The 22103-nt window shown below is 44.8% G+C and overlaps 1 protein-coding gene across 1 annotated transcript in view; it reads right to left on the bottom strand.

The window, feature by feature from the left end:
- The window catches only part of LOC141091149 (saxiphilin-like), a 149979-nt gene that overhangs the window by 5076 nt on the left and 122800 nt on the right, over positions 1-22103 (bottom strand). The window contains exons 17-19 of the mRNA XM_073576547.1: positions 16699-16763; positions 15554-15738; positions 13423-13624 (exon numbers count right to left, since the gene is read on the bottom strand). Coding sequence (XP_073432648.1) covers positions 13423-13624; positions 15554-15738; positions 16699-16763 — 452 coding nt within the window. The remainder of the gene's footprint in view (positions 1-13422; positions 13625-15553; positions 15739-16698; positions 16764-22103) is intronic.

The raw sequence follows: 22103 nt of genomic DNA, 5'->3' as shown, positions 1-22103 counted from the left end.
CCTGGAGCAGTTTGCCAAAGAAGAATGGTCTAAAATTCCAGCAGAGCATTGTAAGAAACGCATTGATGGTTACCGGAAGCGGTTGGTCGCAGTTATTTTGGCTAAAGGTTGTGCAACCAAGTATTAGGCTGAGGGTGACAATACTTTTGTCTGGCCCATTTTTGGAGTTTTGTGTGAAATGATCAATGTTTTGCTTTTTGCTTCATTCTCTTTTGTGTTTTTTCATTTAAGACAAATTAAATGAAGATAATACCAAAGAATTTGTGTTTGCAATCATTTTCAGGAAGAAACTGAGTATTATCTGACAAAATTGCAGGGGTGTCAATGCTTTTGGCCACAACTGTATGATGGGCTCCACATAATGCTACAGTATATGATGGTCTCCATGGATGATGCTCCAGTGTGTTATGGGCCCAAATAATGCTCCATATATAATGGGCCCCATTTCTAATGCTCCAGTGTATAATGGGCCCCATAGATGCTGCTCCAGTGTCTGATCTGCCCCATTTGGAGTGCTCCAGTGTATGATGGGCCTCATGGATGATGTTCCAATGTATGATGAGACCAAATAATGCTCCATATATAATGGGCCCCATTTCTAATGCTCCAGTATATAATGGGCCCCATAGATGCTGCTCCAGTGTCTGATCTGCCCCATTTAGAATGCTCCAGTATATGATGGGCCCCATGGATGATGCTCCAGTGTCTTATGGGCCCAAATAATGCTCCATATATAATGAGCCCCATTTCTAATGCTCCAGTGTATAATGGGCCCCGTAAATGCTGCTCCAGTGTCTGATGTCCCCCATTTGGAATGCTCCAGTATATGATGGGCCTCATGGATGATGCTCCAGTGTATGATGGGCCCAAATAATGCTCCATATATAATGTGCCCCATTTAGAATGAACCCAGGCTTGGTATGTGAAAAGAGCTCCATGGAGTAATCTGAAGTGTGGGCTGCCGCATCCTTCACTTTTGGTGTGGGTGAAGGACCCAAGGAAAGGGGTTACTCCTGACCAGAAGCCTGCACTGACGACTCAGTGCTTGCATTTTTTGAAACTTCAGAAGAGGCGATAGAGCTGGAGACTGTTTTAGCAATGTAAGGCAAAACCAGTTCCTGATGCTCCGGCTTTAAAAGCAGTTTACTTATTCCCAGAAAAGGGAGCCTTTACAGGCCTTCCGGAGCCAGATCATGATGCAGGCTCAACACCTCCTGCCTTAGCTGCTATTGTGCTTTTGGCACTACCAGCAGATGCACCACCACCACTATCAGTACCATCTGGCCCCCCAAGCCCAGGTCCGCGGCCTCTTCCACCATACTTACTAATTTTTGTGAAAATGTACCTAAAATACCAGCAGATATATGGTACTGTGTCAGAAGCGTACAGCTCTATACAGTCTAGGGATAATTGTAAATCTCCGTATATATTTCATGAGTCATACACAGACGCTCACAGGCTCAGTATGGATTACAGAATAATATAAAAAGTTGAAAAAGGGTACAGTATCACCAGATACAAGGTATATATAGTATAGTTTAAACATTCTGAATCTCCGTATACATTTCAGGAGGCAGACACAAACACTCTCAGGCCCAGTATGGATTAGACAAGAATATAAAAAGCAGTAAATGGGTAATGTATCACAAGCTGTACACAGTGTGGGTGTAATCTTAAATCTCAAACTGTATTTCTGGAGTAACAGACAGACGTTCACAGGCTCATTATGGATTACACCAGAATCAAAATAGAAAAAAAGGGTACTGTATCAGAAGCGTAGAGCTGTATACAGTGCTGGGCAAATTTGAAATCTCGGTATATATTTCCGGAGTCACCCTCAGACGCTCACTCAGTCTGGATTTGACCATAATACAAAATGTTGAAAAAAAATGTTGAAAAAAAAGGTACTGGATAACAAGATAGCAAGTATATATATTATAGGGTACAATTTTTAAATCTCCGTATAGATATTCCCGTAGTCACCTTGAGACGCTCACTCAGTATGTATTTGGCCGTAATACTAAATGTCAAACAAAGGTACTGTATAACAAGATAGAAGCTGTATATAGTATAGGGTAAAATTTTTATCTCCGTATATATAGAAGGAGGAAACCACACACGCTCACTCAGGATGGATTATACCATAATAAAAAATTTTGAACAAAGGTACTGTATCAGCAGATACCTGGTGTATCCAGTCTAGGGGTAATTGTAAATTTCCGTTTATATTTCCGGAGTCAGACACTCACAGGCTCAGTATGGATTACACCAGAATATAAAAAATAGAAACGGAAATGTATTTGAAGCGTACACCAGTATACATTGTTGAGTGTTATGAATGGGTCACCGAGGAGGAAAACAAGACCAAGCCAAGTCACAGAAAAACCAGAGAGGTTGGTAACTATGCAGATTGCAGACCCTGATCCTGACCACACAACTAACAGTAGCCGTGGAGCGTACCTACGATGATTCTAGACACCTCGTCACAGCCGGAGGACTAAATAAGCCTAAAGCAAGAAAAGGGGAAATCTAAACTGCCCCAGAGCAGACCCCACACGTATTGACGGTAAGACAAGATGAAAGCACAAACACAGCAGGTAGGAAAATAGGCTGAGCAAACAATGGGGCCCACACTAGCTAGAAAGGACAGGAAAGGAAAGACACTGTCTGCAATCACGCCAAAAAACCCTGGAAAAATGTCCAACACTTCTGATAGCAAAAAAACCCTGAAGTCACTAGACTTCTCCCACTATATCAGCACTCTGGCATATTCTGAGAACAGAGCAAAAAGAGGCCAATCTAATAAGGGACAAAAAGCAAACTGGCACATACAGTGACATAAGAATGGAAATTCAGCACAGCCCCAGCCGGGGCTGGCTGACCACACAAAAAACTGAATAGACCAAACCAAATCAAATGTGAACAGTAGCAGAGAGCACTTAGCTTGAGAAGGCAGGAACTGAACTGGAAACTAAGACCTCAGGTGGCAGGAAAAAATCACCAGCATGGGAATAGGGAGTCGGCTGTCTTAAATCCAGTCTGAGACTCCAGATGTCCAATCCTCATCCTCATTATCAGGTGACAGGTCTCTGTTAATTAGATCAGCTTCATTACCTCCTGCCACCACCAGAGGGAGCCCGGAAAGATAACTCACAACTCCTCTGTCAGCACAACCAGCTCCCTCACCAGAAACCAGAGGCAGACCAGAAAATGAGTTCACAACAGTATCCTCCCCTTGATGAGGGGTCACCGAACCCTCATCCATGCCACCAGGCCGATCAGGATGGGTCTGGGGAAAAGCAAAACCAGTCTATTGGCATGAATGTCAGAGGCAGAGACCCAAAAATGATGCTCCTGGCCATAACCCTTCCATTTGACCAAATACTGCAGTCTCCGTCTAGCCAAACGAGAATCCAATATTTTCTCTACCTCATATTCCACATTGCCTTTAACCAATACATGGTCAGGAGGTGCCGCCATAGGAACTACTGGCTCAACAAACCTCTTCAACAGAGATTTGTGAAATACGTTATGGATCTTAAACGTAACTGGAAGAGCCAATCGAAAAGAAACAGGATTAAGAATCTCCAAAATCACCAGCATGGGAATAGGGAGTCGGCTGTCTTAAATCCAGTCTGAGACTCCAGATGTCGAATCCTCATCCTCATTATCAGGTGGCAGGTCTCTGTTAATTAGATCAGCTTCATTACCTCCTGCCACCACCAGAGGGAGCCCAGAAAGGGAACTCACAACTCCTCTGTCAGCACACCCAGCTCCCTCACCAGAAACCAGAGGCAGACCAGAAAATGAGTTCACAACAGTTGGGGTACTTTTAAATCTTCGTATATATTTCAGTCTCAGTAAGCCAGTCCAGACTCTACGCTACTGGAAACTAGATGGATACAAGTACAGAAGTAAAGTCGAGTGTTTGCAGAAATTTGGGAATTACTGATCACTGGAAAACCTCCCGGTAGACTTCACAGAGGCGATGCTGAACCTCAATTACTTTGTCTGTGGAGAAAGCGGAAAAAAGGATTGCTGTATCGCAGTAGCGTGGATCCCATCACCGTTACTCGTCTCCATCAAATTGTGATCACAGGGAGAGATGTAGACATGGTCCTCACTGCCTATCATGATGTGTCTGGTCACTTTGGAGTTCAAAAGACAGAAGCCACAGGCTGTAGGTGATTCTATTGGATTGGCATGAGAGGAGACATTGAAAAATCGTGGCAGGAATGTCACACGTCTGTGACTGGGAAAACTGTGAAAGCTGATCATAAAGCACCACTGTATCCGATTGTGAGTTGACGTCCATTACAAATGGTAGCCATTGATCATCTGATCATCATTCGACCTTTTCTTACTTTTGACTCTGCAAAAACTCTTACTGTTTCTCTTATTCATTCTCATCTCGACTATTGTAACTCCCTTCTAATCGGTCTCCCTCTTACCAAACTCTCCCCCCTCCAATCTGTCTTGAATGCAGCTGCCAGGATCATATTCCTCACCAATCGTTACACCGATACCTCTACCTTGTGCCAGTCATTACACTGACTACCCATCCACTCCAGAATCCAGTACAAACTTATTACCCTCACCCACAAAGCCCTCCATGGCTCAGCACCACCCTACATCTCCTTCCTTGTTTCAGTATACCATCCTACCCGCGCCCTCCGTTCTGCTGATGACCTGAGATTAGCATCCCCAATAATCAGAACCTCCCACTCTCATCTTCAAGACTATACACATGCTGCGCCAATTATTTGGAATGCACTTCCCAGGTCAATACGATTAGTCCCCAACCCCCACAATTTTAAGCGTGTCCTGAAAACGCATTTATTCAGACTGGCCTATCGTCTCAACATATTAACCTAATCTATCCCTGTGTGGCACAGCCAAAAGTATTACCATAACCAGGTTCCCCGCATCATGTTCCCACATGCTTTATGCATCCATTAGCCCTCTGCATCTGTACTGTTACACACTTAACATTATGGCTAGTCCATACAATCAGGGCAACTGTTACCACCCACCTTTCGTGTCTCCCCTTTTTTTCCTCATAGATTGTAAGCTTGCGAGCAGGGCCCTCATTCCTCTTGGCATCTGTTATGATCTATGTGATTATTGTTATGCTGTAATGTATATTGTCTGTACAAGTCCCCTCTGAAATGTAAAGTGCTGCGGAATATGTCAGCGCTATAGAAATAAAATTTATTATTATTATTATTATTATCTGAAGGTAGAGGCCAGCAGGACAGGCCATAGCTACTTAACCATCATCGATCAGTTCACCAAATTTGTAGTGGCTGTCCCTGTGAAGGATTTAACTGCCCAGACTACACAGTGGTGGAGCAGGGAGAGGTAAGTATTGCAACTTGCAAGTGCTGTGGCCATGAGCAAGCAGGGGGGCCCACTCATGGGCGACAGTACTGGCACAGGGCCCATCATAGTACGCCGGTGTGTCTGACAGCGAGTGGGCCCCTTCACCGTCAGAGACACTGTATTGTACTATGAGGGGCCCTGTGCCAGTGCCGTCGGCCAAGAGTGGGCCCACCCACCTGTTCAGAGCAACGGCACGTGCCCGGGTGCCCCAGGTGGTGAACCCAGCCCTTGGGGGGGCAGCCTAGTTTGGGAGGTTTAAAAAATGGCATATGTTGATGTGTAGGCTGTACATTCAACAGCTGCAAATGGAGGAATTTGACAAGTCCGAGGAAGAGGAGGACAAAAGCGAGTCAAATTTCTGGCAACCTATGTGTCATCAGGGGAAGGTGGGACAAAATCCTTTGAAACCCATGCATGGTTCATTTTAATGAAGGTTAGATTATCAACATTTTGGGTTGACAGACGGGTCCTTTTTTCTGTCAGGATTGATCCAGCAGCACTGAAGACTCTTTCAGATAGCACACTAGCAGCAGGGCAAGCGAGCTCCTGTAAGGCATATTGTGCCAATTCAGGCCAGGTGTCCAGTTTACAGGCCCAGTAGTCAAAGGGGAATGACCTGTGAGGGAGAACATTGATATAGGAGGAGAAGTAGTTTGTAACCATAGTTCACAACTGCTGTCTCCTGTCACTTGCAATCGATGCAGTATTTCCAGTCGTGTGAGCGGTACTTGAGAAATCAGTCCACAACATGGTCATGAAACCCCTGTCTCCAACGCCACTTCAGCTGTGTGCACCACGAACACCTCTTCCATTTTGCCCACTTCAGCTTGTGGGAGAACCAGCACCGCTGCTGTGTGTTGGGAATGCCTCAAACAAATGGTTCACCAGAGTTGCTTGTTTGTTAGCCAATATAGCTCTACGTTCTCCTGTGGCATGATGTTGTGTAATTTGCCTTTATAGCGTGGATCGAGGATGCTGGCCAACCAGTAGTCGTCATCCTTCATCATTTTGGCAATGTGGGGGTCCCTTTTTAGGATCCGCAAGGCATAATCACACATGTGGGCCAATGTTCCAGGTGTCAATGAGGCACTGGCAGTGGTGGGTGGAGGAGCACTTTCTGGCAAATCCACATCCCTCCTGTCACGCACAAACCCTGTACCTGACCTTACCACGCCAACATTTTCTCTTGCCCCCAGAGAAGCATCCTCCTCCCCAAAATAATCATCCCCCTCATCCTCCTCCTCCTCTTCCTCTTCTTCCTCCACCTCGTCCAGGACAGTTCCCTGACCAGATAATGGCTGACTGTCATCAAGGCTTCCCTGCTCCTCCTCCTGTTCCTCCTCCACTGCAGACGCCTGATCCTTAATGTGCGTCAAACCTTGCATGAGCAGACGCATAAGTGGGATGCTCATGCTTATGATGGCGTTGTCTGCGCTTATCAGCCATGTGCAATCCTCAAAACACTGAAGGACTTTACAGAGGTCTTTCAGCTTTGACCACTGCACACCCGACAACTCCATGTCTGCCCTCAAACTGCCTGCCCGTGTATCCTCCGAAAAATGCATTACAGTCTGCCTCTGTTCGCACAGCCTCTCAACCATGTGCAGGGTGGAGTTCCACCTTGTTGCAACGTCTATGATTAGGCGGTGCTTGGGGAGGTGGAGCAACCGCTGCAGCTTCTGCATACGACTGGAGTGTACGGGCGAGCGACAGATGTGCGAGCACAGTCTTCGCACCTTTTGGAGCAGGGCTGTTAACTCTGGATAATTATTTAGGAAGCACTGCACCACCAGGTTCAAAGTGTGAGCCAGGCAAGGTATGTGTTATGAATGGGTCACCGAGGAGGAAAAAAAAACAAGCTAAGTCTCAGAAAACCAGAGATGTTGGTAACTATGCAGATTGCAGATCCCTGATCTTAACCACACAACTAGCAGCAGTCGTGGAGCGTACCTATGATGGTCCTAGACGCCTCGTCACAACCGGAGAGCTACATAAGCCTAAAGCAGGAAAAGAGGAAAACTAACTGCCCCAGAGCAGACCCCAAAGGAAAGACAGCCCACCACATGTATTGACGGTGAAACAAGATGAAAACACAAACAAAGGCAGGAAAATAGGCTGAGCAAACGATGGGGCCCGACTAACTAGAAAGGACAGGAAAGGAAAGCCACTGTCTGCAATCTGCCAAAAAACCCTACCAAAATAATGTCCAACACGTCAGATAGTAAAATTAACCCTGAAGTCACTAGACTTCTCCCACTATATCAGCACTCTGAAATATTCTGAAACAGAGCAAAAAGAGGCCAATCTAATAAGGGACAAAAAGGCAAATTGGCAAATACAGTTAAATAGGAGTGGAAGTTCAGCATAGCCCCAGCAGGGGCAGGCTGACCGCACAAGAAACTGAATTGACCAACAAGCGCAAGTGTGAACATTAGCAAAAAACAAACTTAACTTGAGAAGACTGGAAGAGAACTGAAGTCCAAGACCTGAGAAGCAGACTGAATCACCAGCACCAGGATAGGGCGTCAGCTGTCTTATATCCAGTCTGATACTCCAGAGATTCAATCGTTATCCTCCTCATCAGGTGGCAGATCACTACCACTTAAACCAACCTCACTACCTCCTGTCACCACCAGAGGGAGAACGGAAGGAGAGCTCTCAACTGGTGGAGCAGAAAATGAGCTTATAACAGTATGTGTGTGAGATTTTCAAGGGCTATGGCTGCCACAAAATTCCAGCCGTTATCACTGACTACCTTGTCTGGCTCAAAATGTAGACTGCCCAGCCATGACTCAGTTTGTCGCTGCAAGTAGTCTGCCAGTACCTCCGCGGTGTGTCTGTTGTCGCCCAAAGACATCATCTTTAAAATAGCCTGCTGCTGCTTACGACTAGCTGTTCAATAGTGGGACACCTCGTGTGCAACACTGGCAGCTGCAGATGGAGTGCTCATGCGACTGCGCTCTGTCGATGAGCTTTTGCTTCTGGAGGAGGAGGAGGGTCGAACGCCTACAACCAACTGTTTCCTATGCCGTGGGCTAGGCAGCACTGTTCCATCGCTGCTGTCCCCTATGGAGCCTGCATCCACCACATTAACCCAGTGCGTAGTGATGGACACGTAGCGGCCCTGGCCATGCCTACTGGACCATGCATCTGTTGTGAGGTGCACCTTTCGACTCACTGATTGTTTGAGTTCATCGAGAATGCGGTCTTCACATGCAGATGGAGGGCAGGGATGGCTTTTCGAGAAAAGAAGTTCCAACTGGGTAGGTCATAGCGTGGGACAGCGTAAGCTTCGCTTTCAACCAAACGGAAGGGCATCATCTCTAATGAGATCAGTTTGGCAATGTAGGTGTTCAAAGCCAGTGTACATGGATGAGAGGATGAGTACTTTCTTGTCCTACTCAGAGTGTCTGCTAGGGTGAGCTGGACTTGAGAGCTGCATATGGGGGAAATAGCGGTGGACCGGACGGACTGAGAGGGGGTTGGTGATGGCCTAGATTCAGTGTTTCGTTGCAAAACCATTGTGATTCCCTGACTGCTTTGGCCTTGCGACGACACCTCAACATTTCTTGCTGGTGGTGTGCTTACCGGTGGCGGTGGTCTTACAGTGGGGGAAGCGATGGAGCGTTGCTGGCTACCTTCAGTCGGAGCAGGTGCACATGTGGTACTTGAGGTTTTGTAGTCTGTCCACGCTTGCAAGTGCATGGTGGTTAAATGTCTAAGCATGCAACTGGTATTCAAATTTCTGAGATTTTTTCCTCGGCTAAAGATCCTTCCACACTTCTTACAGATAACCTTTGCCTCATCAGTAGGATTTTGGACAAAGAAGTGCCACACTGCACTCTTTCTACTATGGTATAAATTTTCAGGGCTTGCACGCTGTGCTAATTTGACCGTGTGGCCAAGCTGTCCTGCACCTCTTTTGGTTTTTGTTCCACGTTTTTGGACAGCTACGGGCCTGCCAGATAACCACTGCTGAGATGTCAATGCCTGCTGCGGATCCTTCTTTTCATCTGAGCTATTGCCAGCGGCACCCTCTTCCCCCAATGGATGCCAATCCGGGTCAACAACTGGGTCATCCATCACCTCCTCTTCAATTTCATCAGCACCTTCCTCTGTGTCACCTTGTAAGGTGGTATAGTATGCGGGAAGGGGAACCTGAGTTTCATCAGGGTCAGATTCTGGCTCAGTAGACTACGAGGGCAATGTAGTGCTGTGGGTCAATGTACCAGCAGAATCATCTAGCAGTGGCTGTGCATCAGTGCACTCCATGTCAGATTCATCTTGGACTGGGAAATTCAGGATTTGACTGGATAAGCCAGGCATGGTATGTGAAAAGAGCTCCATGGAGTAATCTGAAGTGTGGGCTGCCGCATCCTTCACTTTTGGTGGGGGTGAAGGACACAAGGAAAGGTGTTTTACCTGACCAGAATCCTGCACTGACGACTCAGTGCTTGCAGGTTTTGAAAGTTCAGAAGGAGGCAATAGAGCTGGTGGCTGTTTCGGCAATGTAAGCCAAAACCTGTTCCTGATGCTCCGGCTTTAAAAGCGGTTTTCCTACTCCCAGAAAAGGGAACCTTACAGGCCTTCTTGTGCCAGACGATTATGCAGGCTCAACTGTTATGATTGGGTCACCGAGGAGGAGAGCAAGACCAGGCTAAGCCACAGAAAACCAGAGAGGTTGATAACTATGGGGATTGCAGACCCCTGATCCTATCCACCCAACTAGCAGTAGCCGTGGAGCGTGCCTACGATGACCCTAGACGCCTCGGCACAGCTGGAGAGCTAAATAAGCCTAAAGCAAGAAAGGGGAAATCTAAACTGCCCCAGAGCAGACCGCAAAGCAATAGATAGCCCCAAACATATATTGTTGGTGACAGAAGATGAAAACACAAATACAGGTAGAAAAATAGACTGAGCAAATGATGGGCCCATACTGACTAGACAGGACAGGAAAGGAAAGACACTGTCTGCAATCACGCAAAAAACCCTGCAAAAATGTCCAACACGTCTGATAGAAAAATACTGAAGTCACACGACTTCGCCCACTATATCAGCACTCTGGAATATTCTGAAAGCAGAGCAAAGAGAGGCCAATCTAATAAGGGACAAAAACAAACTGGCACAAGCAGTAACATATGGATGGTGATTCAGCACAGCCCCAGCCGGAGCTGGCTGACCCACACAAAACTGAAATAGACAAAACCAGATCAAATGTGAGCAATAGCAAAAGAACACTTAGCTGAGCATGCAGGGACTGAGCTGGAAACTAAGACCTCAGGAGGCAGGAAAAAATCACCAGCAGGGATAGAGGGAGTTGGCTGTCTTAAATCCAGTCTGAAACCCCAGATCTCCAATTGTCCTCCTCATTATCAGATGGCAAGCCTCTGTTAATCAGATCAGCTCCATTACCTCCAGTAACCACCAGAGGGAGCCCAGAAAGAGAACTCGCAACTCCTCTGTCAATATGACCAGCTCCACTACCTTCAGTAGTAACCAGAGGTAGGCCAGAAAGCGAATTCACAACACTCAACACCTCCTGCCTTAGCTGCTATTGTGTTTTTGGCACAACCAGCAGATGCACCACCACCACCACCATCAGTACCAGCTGCCCCCCCCGCCCACGTTCACGGCTTCTTCCACCATACTTCCTCATATTTGTGAAAATGTAACAAAAATACCAGCAGATATATGGTACTGTATGAGGAGCGTACAGCTGTATAAGGTGTAGGTAAAAATTTAAAAATCTCTGTTTATTTCCTTAGTCACAGATGCTCTCCCAGTATGTATTTGACCGTTATCCAACCAGCAGATATACGGTACTGTATCAGAAGCGGACAGCTCTATACGGTGTATGTATGGAAAAATGAAAATCTCCATCTATTTTTAATGGATTCACACCCAGATAGCATGTATTTGTCCATGATACCAGCCGGTACATAGTAGTGTGTGGGGAGCGTACAGCTCTATACGGTGTATGTATGGAAAATTTTAAATCTCCGTCTATTTTTTTTATGGAGTCACACACACGCTGTCTCTGTATAGATTTAAGACAAATGCCAGATATACGATACTGTTTGAGAAGCGGACAGCTCTATACGATGTATGTATGGAAAATTTTAAATCTCTGTTTTTTGACGGAGTCAACAGCAGATATACAATTCTGTTAGACAAGCAGACAGCTCTATACGGTGTATGAAAAAATGGAAATGTCCATCTATGGATTTACGCACTCACACACACGCGCTGTCTCTGTATAGATTGGCCGGAATCCAAACAGCAGATATACAATACTGTTTGACAAGTGGGCAACTGTATGTGGTGTATGTATGGAAAATTTTAAATCTCCGTCTATTTTTTTACAGAGTCACACACAGATAGCATGTATTTGTCCATGATACCAGCCGGTACATGGTAGTGTGTGAGGCGCGTACAGCTCTATACGGTGTATGTATGGAAATTTTTAAATCTCCGTCTATTTTTTATGGAAGATACTAGAGATGGTTAGCACTCGACTGAAGAGTTGAGAATACGGTGCTAGTAAGAAGGAGCCAGTGGCCCCATAAACATGAGTTCAATATAGAGTCACTGCACACGTGGATGAAGCGACAGCTGATGTTTCGGCCTAACAATGGCCTTTATCACATAGTCGCCCTTTAAAGTAGAGTTTCAGTAGTCACCGGGTAATTATAAACACTGCTTCACTGCGGAGGCACGGCGGTGCCTGCATCCCCCACTGCGCCACCAATACTCCCAGGAGCTCTGATCTTCCGTAAGCAAGACCTTTGACCACATTGGATAATCCGCATCTTTTTGAAATATTGCCTAGCAGTGATCATAATTACCCGGTGACTACTGAAACTCTACTAGGGCAACTATGTGATAAAGGCCATTGTTTGGCCGAAACGTCAGCTGTCGCTTCATCACCGTCAAAATAAAAAGTTTACTTTGAGCATATTCCACGTGTGCAGTGACTCTATATTGAACTCATATTTTTTTAAGGAGTCAAACACACACGCTGTCTCTGGATAGATTTGACCGTGTTCAAACAGCAGATATACGATACTGTTTGAGAAGCGGACAGCTCTATACAGTGTATGTATGGAAAATTTAAAATCTCCGTCTATTTTTTTACGGAGTCACACACAGATAGCATGTATATGTCCGTGATACCAGCCGGTACACGGTAGTGTGTGAGGAGCGTACACCTCTATATGGTGTGGGAAAAAATGAACGCTCTGCAACTGCAGAAAATCAGAATAAAAGTTTTTTTGCTTTTAAAAAAGCAGTCTGCACAGCAGTGTGCACACAGCAATGCAGCTATCAGGTAGCCTTATAAGGCAGCCTAATAACCACCAGCACTGCTGCACACACATAAATCCTCCCCTGTCAATGCACACTAACTGTACAGTTGAAATCGTTATCAGAAGAAGCACAGTTTTTTTTCTTTGTTGCCTAACGCTCTCCCTATTGAGAATTACCAGCAGCAACCTCTCCCTATGCCAAGATCGGCAGAAGTAAAATGGCGGTCATGGTTTTTATAGCCACTGTGACGCCACACAAAGCAAGCCAATCACACGAATGCCCTTCTCTAAGATGGTGTTGGCCGCTGCCAATGTCATAGCGTTGCCCACAGTGTGCATACTTGATGATTGGATGAGAAAAGGCGCTGGAGCATCATGGGAAACGCGACTTTGGCGCACGGGTCGTCGACCTCATGGCCAACCTCACGATATGGTCAGGTTTTGATCGGCGAAACCCGACTTTAGCGAAAGTCGGCCACTTATCAATTTTACCGACCCGTTTCGCTCAACAATATTCCCTACATCTGCAGTATCTATTGGATATGCCATAGGTATGTGATTAGAGGGATATATATGGAGTAAGATATATGGAACCAGCAAGGGAGGTCCTACACTGTTTTCATTTTTTACTCACTATGATAGAAACTGTAAATTCATCAGGTCTCATACATGGTTGTTCAGACCTTTTAATATTTACACATATGAGCAAGTAATGTACCTGATTCAAAATATGTACCTGATATTGGAAAGCAGTCGTTGTCTCTGATCAAATGTTTGTGAAAGGGTTTGCCAAAATAATCATCCATAATATCTCTATCCAGCATCCGGTCAAACTCAACCAAGCATTGTGTGCGATCACTGAAGAGGAGGTTCTGGCCGTAACTGGTAGAAAACATCTGAAATATGTCCTTCAGGGATCCTGTCCGTCCATAGAGAGACTAAAGGAAAGCACAAATATTGGGATTAGAAATCCAACTTTTGCACATATATCTGTAGAAGGACTCAGTCACATGAGCATATAACACGTCCGAGCGCTATGCCATGTTTTACCGCATAGCACAAGGACCAGTGTTATTCTGTGGGGCAGCACGCTGCGGGTGCATACTATATTCGGATCACTCTCTCCCATTCAAGTCTATGGGTGTGTGTAAAACATGTTATCTGAGTGCAGTCTAATTGCCACAGACCCAGGGAATGGAGAAAATGGAGAAATTAATTTCTCCATCTTCATCGCACCTTTGCTACGATTCTCTAATGCGAAAGAATCTGATCACACCAAAGTGACACTTGGATCCAACTCTGACAGAGTTTTATCCGAGTGTCATTAACAATCTGCCCGATTCTCTTGCACGAGAGAATATATGCTTGTGTGACACCGGCCTAAATCTGTATATTGCATCTCAACTAGTCATAGACAGGACATGTAGACATGGGCAACACGGTGGCTCAGTGGATAGCAGTGCAGCCTTGCAGCGCTGGGGTCCTGGGTTCAAATCCCACCAAGGACAACATCTGCCAGGAGTTTGCATGTTCTCCCTGTGTTTGCATGGGTTTCCTATGGGATCTCCATATTCCAAAGACATACTGATAGGGAATCTAGTTTGTGAGCCCCATCAGGGACAGTGCCAATAATGTCTGTAAAGCGCTGTGGAATAAGATAGCGCTATAAAAGCATTGCATAATAAATATATAATGATAGGCCATGACATTAAAAACCACCTGTCTAACCTTGTGTAGATCCCCATTGTTCCACCCAAACAGTGGGCTCCATAAGACCAACAAAGGTATCTTGTGGTTTATGGCTCCAAGACCGCTTTTGCTGGTTTAAACTTTCACCTTCCTTGTTCCATTTTTTCTGAGGTTTGTCCAAAAGTGTGAATTGCGGACAAAAACGTAAGAAATGAGAGTGCAGCAGCCATAAGCGGCCGCTGTTTGTCTGCAGGGCTCACGTGGCATTACAATGTCACTCTATCTCCGGTGCCGACATCACTGTAACGGTCCTCGGATGGGAGGTGAGTATATGTTGTTTTTATTTCCTACGGGGACAATCTTTATTTAAAAAGCAGATGTCCAAGTAGTAGACAACCACTTTAATCAGACAACACAGCCACCTGTTAATATGCACATACCACTGTGATTTCACCTTGTAAAACCACTTATAAAGAGGTATGACTATAGATGGTACAGTCACATCCAGGCTCAGTTGCCTAAGTAGACCAAAGGCTACTAGGCCACAAAAGCAGAGGTAGTATTAGGCCTTGTTATATCGTTTCTGACCTATAACTACACAAACTATTGTGCAGCATAACAACAGGCCACAGCCTGTAACACTGCTATGTCACATGATATATAGATAGAAATATTTGAGCTTTGTGTTTATACAGAAAAAGTATAATAACACTACAGTGGCCCCAATTAATCAAGATTCGCAATGTTCACGTTGGTCTTGTTGAGGGGGCATGTTGGAGTCAGACGATCCTGAGTCATTCAAAGAAGCATGATAGTTAATGAATCAAGAGAGTCTGACAAGTGCCGTGCGCCTCTTTGTGCCTCACCAAAAATCTTACTCTAGTTATGGACTGTAGTAAGATTCCTGGTGTAAGTAACACAACAACTTGTCATTTTGGAGGAGTCAAGTTAAATTGGTCATAAAACTCCAGTAATCGCTAAATTTTTCCCCAACTCAACACAAATTTTGTGATCTTTCAACGCGATTTTGACTTAATGGCTTTGCTGAATCGGGGCCAATGTGTCTTATTTTGTTTGTGAGAGAAAACATTGCCATGTAGTGACACAAAATGCTAATTTTCACCACGATGAAATCCATTTCTGCATTTATTGGCTCGGCAGCCATGTAAGTCACTTACTTGCTGATTTTGTGTAATTCTTACAACATCTTTGACACTCTCCGGTCTGGTGACGGTAACTTGATTTGCGATGCCTGAAAGTTTACATGTTTTGTAGTTGCTGACAGGAGCACGAGATCCATCAGGACATAACAACTCAAAATCTGCGGATTTTAAATCCTTCGCCCAAAGTGCCGGATTTTTACCTGAAGGACAAATAACATCATTTGTACACACTATCCCGTAATAATCAGAGCCACCCGCATTAGTCAGACTCAGAATGAGGGATATATTTGTTGAAGAAAACACAAACCCATTGAGCGCTCCATGGAGACACAGATATGGGGACATATGACAATAAAGAGATCAGGGAAATTTGGATATGTCTCCATTGTATCTGAAGTGATCCTTTACCTATGAAATAATGAATTCACAAATTAACCTGGTAATGACCGTTGTTTTCTGTTTCCCACCATATACAGTATTTCTGCTTGCTGTCAGTGAATTGAATATTCATTAACCTCATTTATTAAAGGGAATCTGTCATTAAATTTTTGCCTATCAGCTGTGGCCACCAGCATCAGGGGCTTATCTACAGCATTCTGTAATGCTGTAGATAAGCCCCGATGTTACCTGAAAGAGAAGAAAAAAGAGTTAGATTATACTCACCCAGGGGCGTTCCGGGTCCGGTTCGGGTCCGAAGGGAGTCGTGGTCCGGTCCGGCGCCTCCCATATTGCAGCGATGACGTCCTCTTCATTCCTGGCCTTTGCGGCTCAGACGCAGGCGCACTGCTCTGCCCTGTTGAGGGCAGAGCAGATTAATGCAGTGCGCAGGCGCCAGAAGAGGTCCTGCGCCTGTGCACTGATAGGCAAAAAAAATTGATGACAGATTCCCTTTAAGATAGGGGTTTTCATTCTAAATGTAAAGAATGATATTTCATTCATTCTCAGCTATCAGAAATCTAAAAACACTTTAATAACGCAAATCAATAAAATTAAATCTCACTGGTAAAGATATTATATGGAGACCCATAATTATGGACAATTTTGAAGTGTGGGGTGAGAGGGGGTCTTCCAGCAATCTGATGTGGTGTATAAGGGCAGCTCTACTGACCTCATTGCTTAACATGACTGTGAGGAGCGCTGTCAGATACTTGTTCTCTTACCGTCAGTGTTTTCAAATACAGCCGTGTGCGGCACAAACGCCACATCTCCCTTCTCCACTAGACACCTAAAATCAAAGGGAAAAGTTTAACTGACTGGAAGTAAAATAGATGTAAGTTACATGGTGGACAGTGAACAATAAATCCCTGCTTCACTTGTGGTTTGTACATGGTAACAGATAATGGAGGAATGACCTATTTCAGGAAGGCTGGAAGTGCTTTTCGTCAGTGGTTACTCACAGATGCTTCCGCCTCATCATATTCACCTTCTGGAACACCAAACATTCCATATTTACATTTTTTAAATATTTTTAAATTTTCAATTTTCTGAGTGAATTTGTAAACTCAAAGAGAAAAGTTCACACTCAGTAGGTGAAGTAGAAGTGATGAAGCCTTACTTATAAAGGTTAAGGTTCATATATGAAAATTTGTTCCTTGATTGTGACAATGTTATTGACGTATCGATTTGTGAAACCTTTACCAAAATTGTCAGTAGGAAAAATTAAATAAACAATAAAAATGTAATATAAACTTATATACATATACTGTATTTACTTATTAAATTCTAAGTGTAACAGGAAGGTCTATGATCTGGCAAGCCAATTCTGTACAAATGGTAGTAGGTGTATGTGTGGAAGAAGCCCTAGAAATTAACAAGGAACTAGTGTTTTATAGGAATATATAAGTATTTTATCCCTAGTACTTAATTCCACTTCTATGGGTTCAAACTTAGCACCGATGTTATGCAAACAGCTACATAAGCCTTTGTTGAAGATGCGTTCATGTACACATATTACTTACTTAAATCACTTGCCACTTGCTAGCATCGCTATATTGACATCTTTTGCATATGGAATGGCTCCATTGATTCTTTAATCAAATAAATAAGGCAGCACTCTGTAGCGCTATAGCATGCAAACATTAAAGATGAAAATTGAACTGCATTACTGCACTAGAAATATGAAAAATTGAGAAAGCTTAGCGCATAAATTGGCCAATTCATGTGTACCTGGAAGCCACGTTAAGGCGATTTTCATTCTCCGGGACCTAATACTGCCATGCCATGAAAAGGGAAAGATGTTTTTTCTAGACAGGTTAAAAAGAATCCAACATTCTAATGTGTTTCTGGCTGTAGCCCTTAGTTGTAGAATATTCTACGACTAAGGGCTATGTCCAGAAACACGTTAGAATGTTGGATTCGTTTTAACCTGTCTGGACAACATCTTTCACTTTTAATGGAATGAAATAAAAAAGCCGGATTACTTACCGGTAATGCTCTTTTAATGAGTCCACGACAGCACCCACCGGAGAGAGGGATCCGCCCATAGGAACAGGAAACCTACAGAGATAAAAGAGGGCGGTCCGCCTCTCCTCCTCAGTTGGATTTCAGAGTACCTGGAGGACGGCCAATTATTAGGCCATTATATTATTCCATATGATCATTCTATCTTTACAAGTAAGAAGGTGTATATACATTATGTTAACTTCTAGGGAGGGTTAGTGAACGGGTGCTGTCGTGGACTCATTAAAAGAGCATTACCGGTAAGTAATCCGGCTTTTTACCCTTCGCCACGACAGCACCCACCGGAGAGACTTTCAGAGACCTTCACCTGGGAGGGACCACCGTGCCGAGGACCGCTCTACCAAAGGCTAGGTCAGATGAGCATGATAAATCAAGCCTATAGTGGTTATAAAAGGTAGAGGGTGTAGACCAAGTAGCAGCCTTACATATAGACTCGATTGCGACGTCTCCCCTTTCTGCCCAAGAGGAAGCCATAGCTCTGGCGGAATGCGCTCTGATACCCTCCGGAGGTTCTTCATTGCTCTCAGAGTATGCCAGACTGATCGCGTCTCTGATCCACCGAGACAAGGTACCCCTTGTGACCTCATATCCCTTCTTTTGGCCCTGGAAGGAAATAAATAGAGCCCTATTCTTCCTCCAGCTGCTAGACCTTTCAATGTATTGTAATACTGCTCTTCTAACGTCTAGTGTATGGAACTTTTCTTCCTCTGGAGTAGAAGGGTTACTAAAAAATGAAGGGAGGTGGATCTCTTGTGACCTATGAAACTTCCCTGCTACTTTTGGTAAGTATGAGGGGTCCGGTTTTAATATTAGCTGATCCTGGAATGTCAACAGAAAAGGGGGTTCTATTGAAAGAGCTTATATGTCGCTAACTCTTCTGGCTGAGTTTAGTGCAACTAGTAGTACTGTTTTGAGAGATAGGTGTTTTAGGGATATTGAATCTAATGGTTCAAAAGGAGGACGTGTTAGGGCCTCCAGTACAAGATTCAAGTCCCAAGGAGGAACTCTGGGTATGTGCACCAGTTCGCTTCGCTCACAGGCCGAGATAAATCTGGCTATCCATCTATTGCCTGCCACGTTATAACTATAGAGGGCCCCTAGAGCCGACACGTGGACCTTTAGTGTGTTAACCGATAGTGCTAAATCTTTCCCTTTCTGTAGAAATTCTAGGATTGGTGTTGAAACTCTAGGAATTTCCTCCATACCCTGGTGTAAGTTTTTGTCGTAGCCAATTTTCGACTCTGCAGAAGAGTATTGACTAATCCTTCTGAGAATCCCCTTGCTCTCAACATTTCCCTTTCAAGTTCCAGGCCGTCAAGTGGAGATTGTCCACTTGAGGATGGAAGAATGGCCCCTGCGAGAGGAGCTTCGGGGTTGAAGGAAGCACCCAAGGGTCTGTCACTGACATTGCCTGCAGGCATGAAAACCATGGCCTCCTGGGCCAGAATGGCACTATTAAAACTATTCGCGCTTTCTCTGCCCTGATCTTCATGATCACCTGCGGTAGTAGTATGATTGGGGGAAATGCATATGCCAGTTTGAACTGCCATGGGGCTTGAAGGGCATCCAGAATTTCCGGATTGTCTACCACGTTTAAAGAGGCGAACCTTCGCACCTGCCTGTTTACCCTGGTGGCGAAGAGATCTATTTGGGGAAGACCCCATAGTGACACGATGCGTGAGAATATCTGCTGGTTCAGGCACCACTCTCCTTGTCGTAGTGTATGGCGATTGAGATAATCTGCTTCCAAATTGTCTCTTCCCCTTATATGGAGGGCTGAGAGAGACAAAAAATGTTTTTCGGCTAAGGACAAGATCTTTCTTGCGGAAAACATTAAGGCGACTGATCGAGTCCCGCCTTGTCTGTTCAGATATGTGACCACCGTAGTGTTGTCTGACAGGATCCTCACGTTTTCCCCTTGTAACTGCGGAAATAAATAATATAATGCATGACTAACCGCCTTTAGCTCTTTCAAGTTTGAGGAATCCTGATGCTCACTTTTATCCCACAAGCCTTGGCCGAAGTTGTCTCCCATATGGGCTCCCCATCCTGTGGGGCTGGCGTCGGTAGTAATTGTACGGGAAGGTGTTATCACCCATGGTACGCCTCCCGATAGATTATCTTCCTCTAGCCACCATGTAAGGGAGATTAGGACCGTTTGGGATAAAGTAATTTTGTTTGTCAAATTCCCTCGGTCATGGTTTCCCTCTATGAGAATTTGATGTTGTAGTTCCCTCGTGTGGAACTGGGCCCACTGAACTGCTGGGATGCAGGAAGTGAGGGACCCCAGGAGAGACATTGCATCTCTTAAAAATATATACGGCCTGTCTATTGCTAACTTGACCTTACTTTTAATTGTCTCAATTTTTACCTGTGGCAATAGGCATTTTTGTTTTATGGAGTCTAGCTGAAGACCCAGGAAGGACTGGACGGATTGTGGCTCGATTCTGGACTTCTTGAAATTTATTATCAAACCTAAAGCCTGCAGAGATAAGATTGCGTCAGCAACCCATCTATTACATTGTTGAGTTGAGTTTCCTATTATTAAAAAGTCATCCAGATAGGGTATTATCAATGTGTCCTTCTGGCGTAAGAAGGCCATCACTTCCAGCATCACCTTTGTGAAAACTCGTGGTGCGATGGAAAGGCCGAATGGCATGGCTGTAATCTGGAGATACTGTACGGTGCCATCGAGGGAGACTGCCACTCTGAGGTATTTCTGAAATCTGCAATGGATTGGGAGATGATAATAAGGATCTTTCAGATCCAAGCCTGCCATCATACAATTGGGGAAGAGAAGCTTAATCGTAGATCTGATGGATTCCATTTTAAATTTGTGATTTATTATATATGAGTTTAGTTTTTTCAGGTTGATTATAGTCCTGAATGAGCCATCTGGCTTAGGTACCAAAAAGAGAGGGGAGTACAAACCCCCTTCCTTCCTGTCCCTCAGGCACATGGATCAATACTTTTTTATTCAGAAGACTCATAATCTCAGTCTCTAGGGCCCGCTGTTGGATTGGCGAGCTGAGAGATGTTATGATAACTGAGCTATGGGGTACGTGGTGGAACTCTATTTTTAACCCCTCCCTAATAATGCCCAGAACCCAGGGACTGGCTGTGATTTTCTCCCATTCTTGCAGAAAAAATTTTAATCTTCCCCCTACTGGAGGAATTGGCTCCTTAGTTTTGTCTCTGCGGAAGGAGGATCCTCTAAACATGGCACCTTTGCCCTTTTCCTCCTTTGTGGCCCAGCGATTTTGATTTTCTGCTGGTCTTCCTCTGCCAAATGGTCATCTCCTAAATGCCCTCCTATAAAACGGGAGAGAGGGGTTAGGGAATCCTTTTTTCCTTTCCTTTGCCTTGGTAAGGATTTCATCTAAAGTTTTCCCAAACAGAACTCACCCTCACAAGGTATGGAACAAAGCTTTGCCTTGGATTGGGTGTCACCTCTCCAGCTTTTAAGCCATAGGCTACGCCTGGCGTTATTAAGCAGGCCTGCTGTTCTGGCTGCCATACGTAAAGAATCCGCAGAAGCTTCTGCTATGTACGCAGCCGCACCACGGATCAGTGGTATAGTGGCTCGTAGCTTGTCTCTGGAGATCTTTTGCTCTATTTGTTGGTCTAGCTGATCAATCCAGACCATCATAGAACGAGCTGAGCAAGTACTAGCTATTGCCGGTTTAAACGTGCCCGTAGCTGCCTCCCATGCCCTTTTTAGCGAGGCATCAGCTTTTTGGTCGAGTGGATCTTTTACAACCCCTGCGTCCTCCACTGGCAAGGCCGTTTGTTTTGAGGCGGAAGCGACCGCTGCGTCCACTTTCGGCACTTTAGACCATGTTGCTAACTCCTCGTCGCTGAAGGGGTACCTTCTTTTTGAGGCGGAGGGGAGATATCCTCTCTGGTCCTGCTTCTCCCATTCTTTCTTAACCAGAGCTTTAATAGCTGGTATAACAGGAAAAACTCTCCTTTTCCTATCTGTTAGGCCAGCAAACATAATTTCCTGTGTTGTTTGCGGCTCCTTTGTTTCTGTGCAGCCCATGGTATTCCTCACGGATTTAACCAAATTGTCCATGTTTTCTAAAGGAAAGCACGAACGCCCCTC

The sequence above is a fragment of the Dendrobates tinctorius genome, unplaced genomic scaffold (assembly GCF_039654945.1).
Source record: "Dendrobates tinctorius isolate UK_male_01 unplaced genomic scaffold, ASM3965494v1 ptg000049l, whole genome shotgun sequence".
NCBI lineage: Eukaryota > Metazoa > Chordata > Amphibia > Anura > Dendrobatidae > Dendrobates > Dendrobates tinctorius.
The sequence above is the reverse complement of the archived record's forward strand: the minus strand, read 5'-3'. Positions and strand labels throughout refer to the sequence as shown.